The sequence below is a fragment of the Ovis aries genome, chromosome 3, assembly GCF_016772045.2.
Source record: "Ovis aries strain OAR_USU_Benz2616 breed Rambouillet chromosome 3, ARS-UI_Ramb_v3.0, whole genome shotgun sequence".
Classification (NCBI taxonomy): domain Eukaryota; kingdom Metazoa; phylum Chordata; class Mammalia; order Artiodactyla; family Bovidae; genus Ovis; species Ovis aries.
The window spans coordinates 104,866,019-104,883,163 of NC_056056.1; the positions used below are offsets into that span (position 1 = coordinate 104,866,019).

At 44.8% G+C, this 17,145-nt stretch overlaps 1 protein-coding gene across 2 annotated transcripts in view; it reads right to left on the minus strand.

Moving 5' to 3' along the window:
* Positions 1–4,085: 4,085 nt before the first annotated feature.
* The window catches only part of BUB1 (BUB1 mitotic checkpoint serine/threonine kinase), a 35,733-nt gene continuing 22,673 nt past the window's right edge, over positions 4,086–17,145 (minus strand). For both annotated transcript variants that reach the window (XM_012173898.5, XM_042248148.2), the window contains exons 17-25: positions 16,401–16,488; positions 14,657–14,892; positions 13,134–13,277; positions 10,640–10,755; positions 8,123–8,284; positions 7,799–7,956; positions 7,522–7,696; positions 6,439–6,545; positions 4,086–4,394 (exon numbers count right to left, since the gene is read on the minus strand). In XM_012173898.5, the coding sequence (XP_012029288.2) occupies positions 4,199–4,394; positions 6,439–6,545; positions 7,522–7,696; positions 7,799–7,956; positions 8,123–8,284; positions 10,640–10,755; positions 13,134–13,277; positions 14,657–14,892; positions 16,401–16,488 (1,382 nt within the window). In that variant the 3' untranslated portion in view covers positions 4,086–4,198. The remainder of the gene's footprint in view (positions 4,395–6,438; positions 6,546–7,521; positions 7,697–7,798; positions 7,957–8,122; positions 8,285–10,639; positions 10,756–13,133; positions 13,278–14,656; positions 14,893–16,400; positions 16,489–17,145) is intronic.

A 17,145-nucleotide genomic window follows, 5' to 3' on the forward strand; every position in this document is an offset into this window, starting at 1 on the left:
GTTGCTCTTTTCTATGTTATAAAGTTTTTATTTTGTGTTGGGGTATAGCCGATTAACAATGTTGTGATAGTTTCAGGGGAACAGTGAAGGGACTCAGCTGAACATTTGCATGTATCCATTCTCTCCCAAATTCCTCTCCCATCCAGGCTGCACATAACGTTGAGCAGAGTTCCCTGGGCTGTCCAGCAGGTCCTTGCTGGTTATTCATTTTAAATACAGCAGTGTGCACATGCCCATCCCAACCTCCTAACTATCCCTTCCCCCATCCTTCCCCCTCAGCCCCTCTCTTCCATTCTTCCACTCACAATCTGACCCCCGCCTTTCCAGGGGTAACTGCCAAATGTGTGCTTATCTTTCTGGAAGTAAATCTACCCATTTACAGTCATGGATATCATGTGTATTAACATATCATTTCATTTTTTAAAGTTTATATTTATTTACTTAGGCTGTGCCTGGTCTCAGTTGCAGCACGCAGGATCTCAGTTCCTTCACCAGGGGTTGAACCTGGGCCCCTGCATTGGGGGCGAGAAGTCTTAGCTACTAGACCACCAGGGAAGTCCCTGTATCATTGCGTCTTTAATCCTAAATGGGGATGACATTTATCATGTTCAACTCAAGATCTTGCTTTTTCTCACTTACTAGTAATTGTTTCCTGTGGAAGTGTAGACACAGACGACACACACTGCTGTCGACGGCTCCATACCATCTGTGTCTCTTGACTTGTTCACCTGCTCAGTATTAATAGCGGAGGAAGCTTTGTTGTGTAACTTCTGTTTTTCAAGTGTGAGCCCTGCCAGAGGAATGGACTCGCAAGGGTCAGACATGACTTAACGACCCGACCACCACCACCCCGGGAGGAAAGCAGGTCTCGGGGTCGGATGCCTAGGATCGGATTGCCACTTTCTTGCAGCAGCCAGGGGGCACTAGCCCGCCCCAGCAGCCGCCTGCAGTGTAAGGCAGGGGACGTGGGGCGGGAGTGGTGGCCGCTGTGGCCACTTTTCTCCAGGTCTTTCTTCTGCCTTTTAGGGGACTAGTCACCCCCACATTTTGGCACCTGGGCTCCCAGCTGGACACGTCATTCATCTCCCTGGCAAGAGACACAACCAACTTGATTGTGTCTGGTCTGTGGGCTGTGAGCTCGGCTGGGGTCCACAGCTTGAAGGTCTTGCCCCTGGGAACAATGTCCACCTCTGCTGGGAAATGGCAGCCATCAGAACATCCTGGAAGCCTCCTGTTCAGCACGGCAGGGTCAGCATTAGCACAGGATTGCCCACCCCAGACTAACGAGGTCACAATCACCTTTGTCTTCTCTAAGCTGCCTTGTGTGGGTTCTCTGTTACTGGAGCTTAGCCTGCCTGCAGCTGGACCGATCCAGAAAGGGGTTCACCTGAACCATTCAGAATAGAGCCGGTGGGACAGATGGATTGACTTGATGAGGGAGGAGGACCAAGGACACTGACTCCTGGGACTGGAGACGGAGAAGGTGAGGAGGAACAACGTTGTAGGTGTGTTTATGTACCGTGCCGATGCCCAAGCATCTCTGAGCGCTTATCTCTGATATGCCTGGGCCACACTTGCGGCTTCTCAGGTGCATCTTAGGGAAAAGTACCTCTTAGAACTATTGCCTTAGACACAGATGTAGTCCAAAGCGAAAAGGCACTGGTAACAGGGATCTCTGAGTCTCTGGAGTAACCAGCGTTGTTCTCAGCTGGGACTGGGAAAGTGGAGCAGGTGGCGGGGGTAGGGAGTGAGAATGAATGGGAAAGACCTTGACCCAAGTGTAAGTTAAGTGTTAGTTGCTCAGTCGTGCCCGACTCTTTGTGACCCCATGGCCTGCAGCCCATCAGGCTCCTCTGTCCATGAGATTTTCCAGGCAAGGATACTGCGTTGGGTTGCCATTTCCTTCTCCAGGGGATCTTCCCAAACCAGGGATTGAACCCGGGTCTCCTGCACTGCAGGCAGATTCTTTAGCAACTGAGCTACACAAGGGAAGCTCAAGTAGATATTAAATCTGAGCCTTGGTGAATCCAGCCCATACCGGGCACTTAGGATGAGCTGGGCCCTAGCTTAGATAGAGACATGGGGTAAATGGAACCCAGCTCTGTCCCCAGGGAACTCCAGTCTCCGTCGGTGAGTTGGAGGTTTCTTTGCCCCCAACACTGCTGTCTGTGGCGTCCATCTCAGTTGCCCCCCACCTTTAAGTTTTTTGGTAAGGACCATTTTTAAAGTCTTTATTGTATTTTGTTACAATGTTACTTCTGTTTTGTATGTGTTGATTGTTTTGGCCCCCAGGCCTGTGGGATCTTAGCCCCCTGACCAGGGATCGAACCCTCACCCCCTGTACTGGGAGGTGAGGTCAACTACTGGACCGCCAGAGAAGTCCCTCAGTTGCCCCTTGGATTGCAGAGCTTTTGTCCTTGTGCAGATAAACTGTGTATGTGATCCAGACAACTAATTTATAATGAAATGAAGATAACCGCTACAGTTTGTACCATGAAATGGAGAAAAGAAACCCCAAAACCCATCACTATCACCACCACCAATAATGATCTACCTTCCTAAAGTGCATATTTAATAAAATGACTTTTGTTTCAATGGAGCCTTCCTCCTGGGGACAAGGCTGTAGCTAGGAAAGCTGACTGTGCAGGTGGTGAGTGGAGTCCTTGGCACAGACTGGGCACCAGATGGGTGGCAGCAGCACTGAGATGACGCTGGTCAGGTTGAGGTTGCTGGTGTGAAGGACACGGAGGGTGTCTTGGGTGTGATGGGGCTGAAGATTCAGTAACAGCAAATGGGCTGGCAGAGAGGCAGGACATGTTGACAGGGGCTGGAAGCAGAGGCCAAGGGTCCTCTCTGCCCAAGACAAGTAGGCACCACAGCTGTTTTTCACAGATGGACTCATTTAGCTCTGAGTTTAGTACAACAGGGGGCCTCCCTGGTGGCTCAGGCGGTAAAGAATCTGCCTGCGGTGCAGGAGACCTGGTTTCCATCCCTGGGTCAGGAAAATACCTTGAAGGGAATGGCAACCCACTCTAGTATTCTTGTCTGGAGAATCTCATGGATAGAGGAGCCTGGCAGGCTCCATGTGGTTGCCGAGTTGGACATGACTGAGTGACTGACACTTTCACTTTAGTAAAACAGCACCCTTACCTGTTTTAATCTTGTTTCCACTGAAAACATTTTTAAGAGGAAAGAAAAAAATCCCACAGATGTCTTTATCAGTGCTGTTGTTTTTGACACTGTGAGTAAATCTAATGTTGGTTTCCTTCTAATTTGAGGATATGTTTGATCAGTCACGTAGGTTATATTATTTTTAAAATAAAAACATATTTGCAGGACCTCCCTGGTGGCCCAGTGGTTGAGACTTCACCTCCTAATGCAGGGGCCGGCCAATGAATGATGTTGGCTGCTGTTATTTCAGAGCTCATTAATGATGTATGGGGTTTATGACTATTTTCAAGATCCGGGATAGTCTTTTTCATGGTACTTTTAAAAAACAGACACCTGCGTTATTTCCCGTGGATAGCAATGAAGAACAGGTATGACAAAGGGCATGCGTGCGTGCTGATCACTTCAGTCATGTCCAACTCTGTGTGACCCCGTGGACTGTAGCCCGCCAGGCCCCTGTCCATGGGATTCTCCAGGCAAGAACACTGGAGTGGGCTGCCAGGCCCTCCTCCAGGGGATCTTCCCGACCCAAGGTTTGAGGCCGTCTCTTATGTCTCCTGCACTGGCAGGCGGGTTCTTTACCACTAGCGCCACTTGGGAAGCTATACATATATATACACACACAGTTATATATATGAAGGACAGGCACGTTTTATTCATAAAAACATGAAGTTCGCTGGAAATATTTGGGGAAATTTTGCTTGTTTTATGCAAATATAAACCTTTAAATTTGGGTGAAAAAACCGGACGTGGGTCTTTTCTGGCTTAAAGTAAACGGGCCAGTGTTTTAAGCGCTTTCGGAGCGCGGCCTTGTGCAGGCTGTCCTCATGAACGCTCGCATCGTGATCGGCTGCTAGGCAGGGGCCTTATCCTGCTGTGCATTTCACTGAAATATCTGTAACAACTACTCACATGGATATGCTTTGTGGGCTTTTATTTTTAAGAAACATTGACAATAATAGCAAAGACATCAAGGTACTGAGTGAACGGGCAGGTATTTACAAGGTGATCTCCAGGGAGTGTCCATCTTTTATTTCCGAGAACGCTTATATTCTAAGAGCAATACAATTAGCCTATTACACAGGGTCTTGATCTTGCTGGTGTAGTGTTCTTGAAATGTTTTCTTTAGCTTCTGCCTTAACAAATCCAAAGATGGAAGATGATGACAATCGGGTATATTCAACATTACGTGAAAAAACTCATTCCACATGTCCAGGTGAGGAAGCCTGATGAGACAAAGCCGTAAAAGAAAGATGAAGTGTAGCCTTCAACACGCCTGGCAACCCCACTCTTGCATCTGACTTCACTCTCACCTAAAGCCAGCTTAATGCATCAAGAATGAAAATGCTGACTCTACTATAACTAAGAGGAGTTAGAGGTTCAGGTAAATGTCTACACACACCTTGCTGAACAAGTTATAAATGGAGAAATAGAACCGCTTAGCTTTCTCAGTGCAGAGGGCCAGGACTGTGCTATGTCACCCTGCTTCCCAAGGCATGGATGTTCGTGGCAAAGGTCCATCTTCTGCCAGACAGAAGGCAACATCCACTGTAGCACCAATGTTAATGCTGCTGCTGCTGCTAGGTCGCTTCAGTCGTGTCCAACTCTGTGCGACCCCATAGATGGCAGCCCATCAGGCTCCCCGTCCCTGGGATTCTCTAGTCAAGAACACTGGAGTGGGTTGCCATTTCCTTCTCCAATGCATGAAAGTGAAAAGTGAAAGTGAAGTCGCTCAAGTCGTGTCCGACTCTTCGCGACCCCATGGACTGCAGCCCACCAGGCTCCTCTGTCCATGGGATTTTCCAGTCAAGAGTACTAGAGTGGGCTGCCATCGCCTTCTCCAGTTTCCTAAATTAGAAGCTCATTTAGATTAGAGCTGATTCTAGAGCTGTGATTCTCAATCTTGGCTACACAATGCAATCACCTGGGGAACTTTAAAAAACACTGATGCTTGAGTTTCACCGTAAGAGAATGATCTCATTGATCTGGGTTTCAGCTTGGGCATAAAGATTTACAACAGTATCCAAGCTGATTATGTTGTCAAATCAGCTTTACTGCAATATAACTTACAAACCATATGATGTATAATGTCTTCAGGTACACCCATTTTATAGCATGTATCAGTACATCTTCCTTTTAAATGGCTGAATAATAGTCATTGTATGGATATATCGTAACGTCTTTATCTACTCAGCATTTTATGGACATTTGAGTTGTTTCCACATTTTTTGCCTATTATGAATACTTACGTAAAGGATTTTGTATGGACATCTGTTTTAATTTCTCTTGGGGGTGCATCTAGGAGCAGACTTGCTACATCTACTTCATATATTTAAACTTTTAAGGACCTGCTCGACTATTTTTCAAAGCAGCTGCACCATCTTACACTCTTACTAGCTATGTATGAGCATTCCAATCTCTCCCTGTCCTCTTTTTAGTGGTACTTACAAATGTCTGTCTTTTTTATTACAGCCATCCTAGCTGGTATGAAGTGGTATTTCACTGTAGTTTTGATTTACATTTTCCTTTTCATGTATATATCGATTATTTATACAACTTCTTTGGAGGAATGCCTATTCAGATCCTTTGGTCATTTAAAAAATGGGCTATTTATCTGTTTATGATTGACTGCAAGTATTTTTAATATATTCTGAACACAAGTCCTATATCAGATACATGATTTGCTAATATTTTCTCCAGTTCTGAGTTGTTTTTTACTTTCTTGACAGTATCATTTGCAGAAAAAAAAGTTTAAAATTTTGGTTTAGAACAACTTGTCTATTCTTTTGTTGCTTTTTGGTATTTTTTTCTAAGAAACTGCTTAATCCAAAGTCACAGAGTTTTACTCCTGTTTAGAAGAAACACAGAGTTTTCTTCTAAAACTGTTACAATTTTAGTTGTTACTTTCATGTCTATGATCCATTTTAAGTTAACTTCTGTGTATTCTGTGAGGTAGGAATTTAATTTCATCCTTTTGCATGTGAATATCTAGGTATCCCAGTAATATTTATTGAAAAGATTATTCTTCCCAATTGAACTATATTGGCATCCTTGTCAAAAACACAACTGATTCTCCCAATTTAAAAGTGGGAAGAAGAACTGAATCGACACTGCCCCAAAGAGGAAATGCAGATGGTCAACAAGCACACGAAAAGATACTCAACATCGCTAATCATCATGGAGATGCAAATCGAAACCACAATGAGATATCACTTCACACCTGTCAGAATGGCTATCAAAAAGAATACAATAACAAATCTGGATACCCACCTTCTAAAAAGACCTTCAGGCTTCCAGATGCCCCCTTCATTTTTCACTTTCATGTAAGTGCCACAAAGCATGCAGTATATGGTTGCAGCAACTCCAAAGTAATCAATCTAAAAAGAAATATGGGTATCAACAGGGACCTCCTGTGCAGCACAGGGAACTCTGCCCAGTGTCATGGGGCAGCCTATGGGAGGGGAGTCTGGGGGAGAAAGGACACACGTGTATGTACGGCTGAGTCTCTTCACCGTCCACCTGAAACTATCACCATGTTATTAACTGGTTATACTCCAGTACAAAATAAAGTTTTTTAATAAAAGAAAATGAAAATATGGGTATGTATCAATGATTAAAATAGTAATTTACACGTGAGTAAATTATCATGTCTGTCCAAGTTATGCAGCAAATACAATAAATCGTAGGAAACAGTCACAGGATTTCCGTTTTAAAGAATTTTGGAAGCCACACGTCAGCCCTCACACTGACGTGCCCTATGAGTGGCCGTCTAGGTCCACAGAAGCTCCGTTCTTCCTGGGCCACCGTCTCGTTCCCTGTCACACAGCCAGTGCAGGGTTAGCCCGGTGGACGTGCCCCCTCCTCCCCAGGGGTCAGCTGCCGTTTCTGAGCCGCACCCCATGCCTCACAAAGTGTGACGTGCCTACGACTGAAAACAGCTCTGCAGTGTGGTCTGCCCCAGGGCTAGAAGAGGACTGCTGCCGCTGCTAAGTCGCTTCAGTTGTGTCCGACTCTGTGTGACCCCATAGACGGCAGCCCACCAGGCTCCCCCGTCCCTGGGGTTCTCCAGGCAAGAACGCTGGAGTGGGTTGCCATTTCCTTCTCCAATGCATGAAAGTGAAAAGCAAAAGTGAAGTCGCTCAGTCGTGTCCGACTCCTAGCGACCCCATGGACTACAGCCCACCGGGCTCCTCCGTCCATGGGATTTTCCAGGCAAGAGTACTGGAGTGGGGTGCCACTGCCTTCTCTGAGAAGAGGTCTACACCAGCTCAAACTATCTGGATGCTCAAATTCACGTCGAGACTGCAGTGAATGTAGTACAGGGAACGTTTTCAGATCTCTCTAGGTCTCTACCTGGTAGTTCCATGGCTTGTTACTGAGCATCTCAATACACTGGAAACCAGAAGTTTCACACTTCCCTGTAAATGCAGTTCCTTTCGGAAAAAGTTTCATGTCTATACTCTGACCCAGGTCAATCAGGACCAAGCCGGCAGATAAGTCATCATCTTTGTTGTCTTGTTCCAAAAATCTGTGTTAAACACAAACAAGCACCAGGCTGTGTAAACACAGAAAATAAAAGGCTGCGGGGGGAGATGGTCAGAGAAGTACCCGTTCAAAGTGCAACACTTGCCTGTTTCCGAGTATGAAATTGTCTGGCTTGATGTCTCCGTGGATGATTTCACAGTCATGGACTTGCTGGATCATGCAGAGCATTCTGATGGCAAAAGCGAGGACTAGTGCCTGAGGCATCACTTTTTCAGGGGTATTTTTATAGAGATTAATGGCATTCTAGAAGCAATGGACAGTGGAATGTCCTGAGTTGGCTGCCCAAGATTAATGAAATTTCAAACCAAGAGCTTTGTCCCATGCACCACTCCAATAAAAGCTTCAAGTGCAAGAAGGGGTGTGCAAAGCAGACCCCTTCATGCTTGTGTCATCGAAGCATCACACTTACCAACAGCGTGCCGTAGCTGTAGAGGTCCCCCACCAACACGCTGCCGTTCTGGAACAGGTGGGCCGAATAGAACCTGATGAACATGTGCTGCGCACCTGGGTTCAGTCTCTCCATCAGCTGGGTCCCAATGTAGAACTCCCAGAGGTTGGGAGGCTTCTGGACCTGCAAAGCAGGGAACGTAACAGTCACATCCAGCTCGTGTTCCGGAAAATGACTGCAAGAAAGCAACTGCACCCAAAAAAAAGGGGGCATGGGATAGGAAAGTGATGACATCTATGAACTGCTGCTGCAGTATGGGGGTTGTTGCAAGACAATTTTAGCGGCAAGGCAGTTCTGAATCCCTGTGGGATATAGTTTTGTTTCCTAAGTGCTGACAGCAGATCTAAATGAAACCATTACTATCTTTTTTTAAAAGACTATTTCTTTTAATATTTATTTGGCTATGCTGGGTCTTAGATTTAGCATGCAAAGTCTTAGTTGTGGCAAGTGGAGTCCAGTTCCCTGACCAGGGCTTGAATGCAGGCACCCTGTGTTGTGATTTGATTTCAAAAAAGGAAAGATTTATCTATTTGAATGCAGAGTTTTAAACAATAGCAAGGAGAGATAAGAAAGCCCTCCTCAGGGATCAATGCAAAGAAACAGGAAAACAACAGAATGGGTAAGACTAGAGATTGCTTCAAGAAAATTAGAGATACCAAGGGAAATTTTCATGCAAAGATGGGCAGAATAAAGGACAGAAATGATATGGACCTAACAGAAGCAGAAGATATTAAGAAGAGGTGGCAAGAATACATGGAAGAACTACACAAAAAAGATCTTCATGACCCAGATAACCATGATGGTGTAGTCACTCACCTAGAACAAGACATCCTGGAGTGCAATGTCAAGTGAGCCTTAAGAAGTATCACGACGAACAAAGCTAGTGGAAGTGATGGAATTCCAGTTGAGCTATTTTAAGTCCTAAAAGATGATGCTGTAAAGGTGCTACACTCAATATGCCAGCACATTTGGAAAACTCAGCAGTGGCCACAGGACTGGAAAAGGTCAGTTTTCATTCCAATCCCAAAGAAAGGCAATGCCAAAAATGTTCAAACTACCACACAATTGCACTCATCTCACACGCTAGCAAAGTAATGCTCAAAATTCTCCAAGCGAGGCTTCAACAGGACGTGAACCGAGAATTTTCAGATGTTCAAGCTGGATTTAGAAAAGGCAGAGGAACCAGAGATCAAATTGCCAACATCTGTTGGGTCATCGAAAAACCAAGAGAGTCCCAGAAAAACATCTACTTATGCTTTATTGACTACACCAAAGCCTTTGACTTTGTGGATCACAACAAACTGGAAAATTCTGAAAGAGATGGGAATACCAGACCACCTGACCTGCCCCCTGAGAAATCTGTATGCAGGTCAAGAAGCAACAATTAGAACTGGATATGGAACAACAGACTGGTTCCAACTTGGGAAAGGAGTACGTCAAGGCTGCATACTGTTACCCTGCTTATTTAACTTATATGCAGAGTACATCATGTGAAATGCCAGATTGGATGAAACACAAGCTGGAATCAAGATTGCTGGGAGAAATATCAATAACCTCAGATATGCAGATGACACCACCCTTATGGCAGAAAGCGAAGATGAACTAAAGAGCCTCTTGATGAAAGTGAAAGAGAGTGGAAAAGCTGGCTTAAAACTCAAAATTCAAAAAACTAAGACCATGGCATCCAGTCCCATCATTTTGTGGCAAATAGATGGGGAAACAATGGAAACAGTGACAGACTTTATTTTCTTGGGCCTCACAATCACTGCAGATGGTGACTGCGGCCATGAAATTAAAAGATAGTTGCTCCTTGGAAAAATAACTATGACCAACGTAGACAGCATATTAATAAGCAGAGACATTACTTTACTGACAAAGGTCCGTCTAGTCAAAGCTATGGTTTTTCCAGTGGTCATGTATGGATGTGAGTGTTTGACCATAAAGAATGCTGAGCACCAAAGAATTGATGCTTTTCAACTGTGGTGTTAGAGAAGACTCTTGAGAGTCCCTTGCACTGCAAGGAGATCAAGCCAGTCCATCCTAAAGGAGATCAGTCCTGCAGTATTCACTGAAAGGACTGATGCTGAAACTCCAGCAATTTGGCCACCTGATGTGTAGATAGAGCTAACTCACTGGAAAAGACCTGATGCTGGGAAAGATTGAAGGTGGGCGGAGAAGGGGACAAGAGAGGATGAGATGGCTGGATGGCATCACTGACTCGATGGACTTGAGTTTGAGTAAGCTTCAGGAGTTGGTGATGGACAGGGAAGCCTGGTGTGCTGCACTCCATGGGGTTGCAAAGAGTTGGACATGACTGAGTGACTGAACTGGAATTTGAACTGTGTTGGGAGTGGGGAATTTTAGCCTCTGGACCATCAGGGAAGTCCCTGAAACCACCACTATCTTAAAAAAAAAGAAGAAGAGAGACCGGCAATCTCAAGTTCTAAAATTCATTTCTATATTGTTTAGATCATTTACCTTCAAAGCAAATTTCTCCTTATTTTTGCTGTTGTTCACATCTCCATGGGTAACTTCATAGACTTGGGCGAAAGCCCCTTCTCCAATAAAGTGATCAACGTAGACCAGCAAAGAACCTGAGGAGAGAAAGAAGTCAAAATGAAAAAACAAAAAAGAAGCTCAGAACACTAAAGACTATCAAAACGAAGTATGTGTAAATTCTTCTTGGTGCTGGAGTTGCTTTAATAAGTAAACGTGGGTGCAGCTCCCTTAGGAAGCGCTTGGCCAGTCTTCCATGGAGTGTCGGGGGAGCCAGGGCAGCGTGGCTGGGGACCAAGCCCGTCCCCGAGCAGCCAGCCGCGGGCAGCCATCCTCGTCACCCGTGCTCTCATGTCTAAAGGGGAAATACCTGTGCTGCCTAGGTGGCAAGACTGTTGTGACATCAAAGAACACGTAAACATCATCCGCAAAGTGCTAAACAAAGGTCTAACATGCCTACAAAAAACGCAAGCGTTTTAACATCAGAATAAAAGGGACAGAGTATAATTGTACCGATATTTCTAACAGGTAATTTAAAATTTTTATTGCAGTAAACTTTCTGTTTACAGTTTTTGATTGATAGAAACGTTGCCAAGATGGTAGAGTTTCTGTTTGTTCTGCATCCAGTTTCCCTTTTGTTAATTTTTACATAATCAAGGTACACTGGTAACAAACAAGAGCCAAGACTGGCAGGTTACTGTTGCCTAGCTGCACACTTTACTGAGACTTCACTAGTCCTCGCCTACTGTCCTAGGGCGTGGTCACGCCTCCTCGGCCTCTGCTGGGCTGTGGCAGTCGTCCTCGCCTACTGTCCTAGGGCGCAGTCACGCCTCCTCGGCCTCTGCTGGCTGTGGCAGTCAGTGGCAGCTCCACGGAGCACTTGTCTGATGAGCTGTAGAATGCCTCTCACCTGGATTTGTTTCGATATTGTTTAGTGACACTGGAGTGATTCATTTTGGGAGAAAGACCACAGAGGTCAAGTTGTAATAGATTATAAAAAAAAAAAATCACATGTTTAAAATCGAATATAAAGAAGTCACTTTCTGGTTTGTAGCTGGCATATAAGGAGTTTGAAAGGCATCAGTGTGGGAGCCAAAGAACAGAGCATCAAAATAGTGACGAAAAAAACTGACAGACTTCCAAGGAGAACAGATTACTTCACTATCACAGTTGGAGATTCCTACATCCCTCTGTCAGCCAACTGACAGCCAACAGGCAGAAAGTCAGAAAGGGCGTGGCGGACAGGAACAGCACCGCCAACCAGCTGGATCTAACAGACATTTACAGAATAATCTAACACCAGCAAAACGCACATTCTCTTCAAGCTTGCATGGAATAGTCACCAATAAAGATCACGCTCTGGGTCATAAAATACAGTTAAAAAAAAGAATTCATACACTCACGGAATTAAACTAGTAGTCAGTAACTGGAGAGCTGGAGAGCCCTCAAACACTTGGAGCCAAAATAACACAGTCCGAAAACACACTTTACTGAAATGGTGAGATGCATGAAATGCGTGCTTAGAGAGAAGTTTACTGCACTGAATGTCTGTGTTAGAAAAGAAGATCTAAAATCAGTAATCTTAGTTTCTACCTTAGAAATCTAGAAAAGGAGCACATCAAATCCAAAGTAGGAAGAGAAAAGAAATAATAAGAATTAGAGTAGAAATCAATGAAATTTAAAAGTAAAAATCAACATAGACAATTAGTGAAAACAGAAGTTGATTCTGTGGGAAAAAAAAAAAAGTTGGCTCTTTGAAAATACCAATAAAACAGATAAGCCTCTGCCAGGCTAAGAAAAAATAAGGAGTACACATATCACTAATTGTAGAAATGAAAGACGGGGCATCACTATAGATCCTGTGGACATTAAAAGGATAATGGAGCTTCCCTGGTGGCTCAGTGGTAAAGAATCCCCCTGCCCATGCAGGAAACACAGGTTTGATTCCTGGGTTGGGGAGATCCCCTGGAGAAGGAAATGGTAACCTACTCCAGTATGCTTGCCTGGGAAATGCCATGGACAGAGGAGCCAGGTGGGCTGCAGTCCATGGGGTCACGAAGAGTCAGACTCAACTGAGCACATGTGCTCGTTCCGTCATTTATTTAAGCAGCGCCCACCGCCGTCTGTGTTGCTCCCACCCTGCTGCTTTACACACACACATCACTTCGAAGGTACGCAAATGTTATCTGCAGAAATTCTTAAAAGTGGGTGTCTGGGTCTAAACATATATGTGTCTTTAATTTTGATAGATAACTGCCCAGTTGCCCCTTACAGTCACAGTCACAGCAGCAATCAAATCCGATAGTTATGCCTTAACAAGATGCTCTCGTCTTACTACTACAGGTGAAACTGCAGATGAAACCTGTTATTGGTGGGCGGGGCGGGGAGGTGACAGGAGAAACACACACACACCAGTCAGCATCAACTCCCGTAGAGAAAAGGGAGTTTAAAGTGTCATGACCCATATGGTGCTTACCTAACTGGAATTCAGTCTTGGGCTTGATGGCTGGAAGCTTACATGCCCATTCATAAGTATTTGGATAGGAACTCACTGGTTTAGAAAGCCCGGATAAAAGTTTGAGAATCAACTCCTCATCCCAGGGGTTCTCAACAGTGAAGTCTTGAAGGAATGGGAACAAAAAAAGGAAATGAATTCAGTAGGCAAGACTTACCAAATAAATCATAAGACAAAGCAAGTGGAGCCCTTCGTTAAATAACCCAAGTCTTATCTCTAAAGAGCATTGATTCAAATAATAAATTATCATTTCAAAAGTCAAAACTGGTAGTCCTGCAGTTCATCGTCAGTCATTTTCAGACCCACAAGTTTGCATGTTCAGTTGTGACAAAGGAAATCCAAATCAGAAGCATCTATCTGTTCATGACTCTGCCTTTAATAGAACTGGGGGTGCACATCTTAAAGGCAGACTTGGAGATTCCTTACTGACATGCTCAGCTATGCACTCTTTAAACCGCTTTTCCACTTCTATCTAGAAAACACGCTGCCCTTTAACACTTGCACTCTTGCTTGTTGTTCAGTTGCTAAGTTATGTCCGACCCTTTGTGACCCCGTGGACTGTACTATCTGCAATTCATCTGTATGAGATACATTTTAGATCTACAAAGATAAACATTTCTAAAGGGAAGAGAAAAGTTTCTGCCCAATTTAGAATGCTCTAACAAATTCCATTAGTGGCAGTTACCAGTCTAATCCAACATGACTGACACTTACTAGTGCTGAGCAGATGCAGGACAGTGTTCTGAGCCCTTCATGTTTAGTGACTCACATAGCCCTTACAGCACGACGCCAAGGGAGGCACTGCCACCCCCTCCACTTTACGGAAGAGAGGGCCACAGAGAATTGAAATGATCTTGGCCAAGATCAAACGGCAGCCTAAGAGGGGGTGGCTAGGATGAGAATCTAGCTAGTCTGGGGACCTGCCTGGTGGTCCAGTCGTTAGCCTCCATGCTGCCAATGCAGGGGGCCCAAGTTTGATCCCTGCTGAGGGAACTAGATCCCTCATGCTGCAACTGAAGACTGAAGATCCCACGTGCCATAACTAAGATCCAGCGCAGCCACATAAGGTAGTAAATCTGTGTTTAAAAAAAACTAGCTAGTCTATCTTCAGAGTCTGTGCTCTTAACCACTATTCAAGACAATTTCTGTGTAGCCTTGGGGTAAGGATAGGGGTCCTTCGATCCTGAGCCCGTTTACTTTTCTGTAAAATGGAGCTAACAGTGTCAGATTAAATGCCTGGCACATAGTGGGCCCCCCAATTCCACTTGCTTCTTCCAACAGTAGTTATTTTGATATTTTAAAATTAAAACAAAATTAGTCCTTCAAGGAGGCTGCTGTTGTATGCACAGTGAGGTAACCTGCGCGTCTGTGTTCTACTCAACGTCATTCAAGTTCCTACTCTTTTGAGTTTCTTTCATGAAACAGCTTTTACCGGGCTAGTGTCCTTATTCAGGGAACAGTTAAGATTGAGCATCTGTTCATACTTGGAGCGTTGACAGTCCCAGGCGGGCCAGCCTGCATCAGTTCAGCCTGGAGCCCAGCGCTGGCTTCTGCCGGATCCTCTGCAGTGGCCAAGTCGGGGTCTGTGACTTTACAGGCCTTGAGACCCTGCTCTGCCTCGCTCATCAGTACGGCTGCAGCAGGCTGGCCCAGACGGAGCAAGGACGCCGAAGGGCCCTCTGTGGGGCACACTGGGTCTGGGCTTGTCTCTTCGACTGGACTGGATATGATAAAGGGATAGAGGAAGCAAAACACGTGATTACAAGCTTACTGGGTTTGATCGCATCAAAGTCCCACAGAACAGTTTCCTTTTCATTCTATGAAGGACATTTCAAATCTGCTTCACAAAGTTGATTAAAGCACTTTCTTTGTACAAATATATGTGAATACATGGTTCATACAGTATGAACAGAAATAAAAAACATGGTAATATATTAGATAAATAGGTGAGGTGAGACATTGGATATTCTTTAGCAGGATATGCTGGGAGGTTTATTTCCCTGAGTTGTCCTCTAAGCATCAGTACTGTGAACGAGGTTAAATATTTAACTTTATTACAAAAATGGCTTCTTTTATGACACTGAAACAAACAGAAAATGTCAGCCATAATTCGATAACCTAACAGCAGTACATTCAGACACACACACACACACACGGGGACATTTAGACACACACACACACACAGAGGGAACATTTAGACACACACACTGGGGGACATTTAGACACACACACACACTGGGGGACATTTAGACACACACACACACTGGGGACACGCATACATGGACACAGCTGACTCTCATCACTCATAGAGTCCATATTTGTAAATTCACCTACATGCAAATACTAATTCTGGAGTAATTTTAGATTTAATCATCTGTTGCAAAGATAACAGAGAATTCCCATAAGCTCCTCATCAATTTCCTCTAATGCTACCATCTCACATTAAGGTGGCTCTCTTGTCAAAAGCAGTAAACCAACCTCTGTCGTACTACCACTGACAAACTTCCAGACCTCGTTTGGATTTTGCCAGGTTTTCCACAAGATACTGTGCTTGCTCCAGGATCCATTTGTGGACACCGTGTTGCATTTAGTTGTCACCTTCCTTACTCTCTTCTGTGAGTTTCTTGGTCTTTCCTGGTTCCCTAAGACCTTAGTCAGTCCAGCTATTTCGTAGTCTGTCCCTTGATTTGGACCTCTCTGGTTTTATCATAATGAGGACTGTCCTGGTATGGGAAGACACGCCCTTCTCCTTCCTCCCATGATTTCACCATGCAGTTCTGCTCCCCCAGTCAGCGGAAATCAGGGATTCTCTGCTGCCCCAGCCGCTTCTCTCACTCCCTGATGTATCAAAACCAAGTGTGACCGTTAATCATTGTATTTATTTATTTTTTATCCTTTCAAAGTATTTATTGAATTAGTTACATTCTTGCTTCTGTTGTTTTATGTTCTGTTTTTTTAGGCTGCAAGGCATGTGGGATCTTAGTTCTCCAACTAGGGATCGAACCTTCATCCTCTGCACTGGAAGGTGAGGTCTTGACCACTGGAAGTGGTTAGGGAAGTCCCTAATCAGTGTACTTACATCTACAGAGTACCTTGTGACTTAAAGCTCTCAGTTAATAAAAACTCTGGCAGCCCTTAAAGACAGGAATGAGGTACTCCTTTACAGATTAAAAAGCAACACCACAATGAAAATGGAGACAGACAGAACCACACACCCCCCCACAATACCTGAACCTTCTCTCTTTCAAGGGTTCCACCTTGTTTCTTGCACAAGGATCCACAGCCACGTGGGTGTGCTGGTTCGCCACCATATTTTCTGAAACACACAAAAAAATAGAGATGGACACTGTACACACACGTATGACTTTAAATGGTATGAAGTCCGGGACTCCTTTTTTTGCACTGACTTTCATTACAGTTTCAAAATAATGTTCCATGGTAAAAAGCAGTATACTTTTTAAAATGAGGGGAAAAACAGAAAAACTTCTGTTATTATATGTGAGCTTTTCTACCTTATACATCTAATCCACACAATCCTTTAAGAGAAAACAGTCCAGATGGGACTTCCCTGGTGGCTCAGTGGTGAAGAATCTACCTTGCAGGAGACATGGATCCCTGACCTGGGAAGATTCCCTATGCCGCGGGGCAGACTAGGCCTGTGCGCCACAGCTCCTGGGCCTGTGCCCTAGAGCCCAGGAGCCCCAGCTGCTGAGGCCCGCGCTCCCAGAGCCTGTGCTTGCAGCAAGGGAAGCCACTGCCGCGAGGAGCCCGCACGCGGAGCCAGGGAGAGGCCCCTGCTCGCCGAGACCAGGGACCAGGGAGAAGCCCGCAGGGCGATGAAGAGCTCACAGCCCCAAACAAGCAAACAAACAAATAAAACTATTAAAAAAAAATCTAGAGAGGTAAACGAGATAGGGTAGAAATACAGAGACAACTTTTACCAAGTGCCACTAACACAATACTGAGCCAGGTG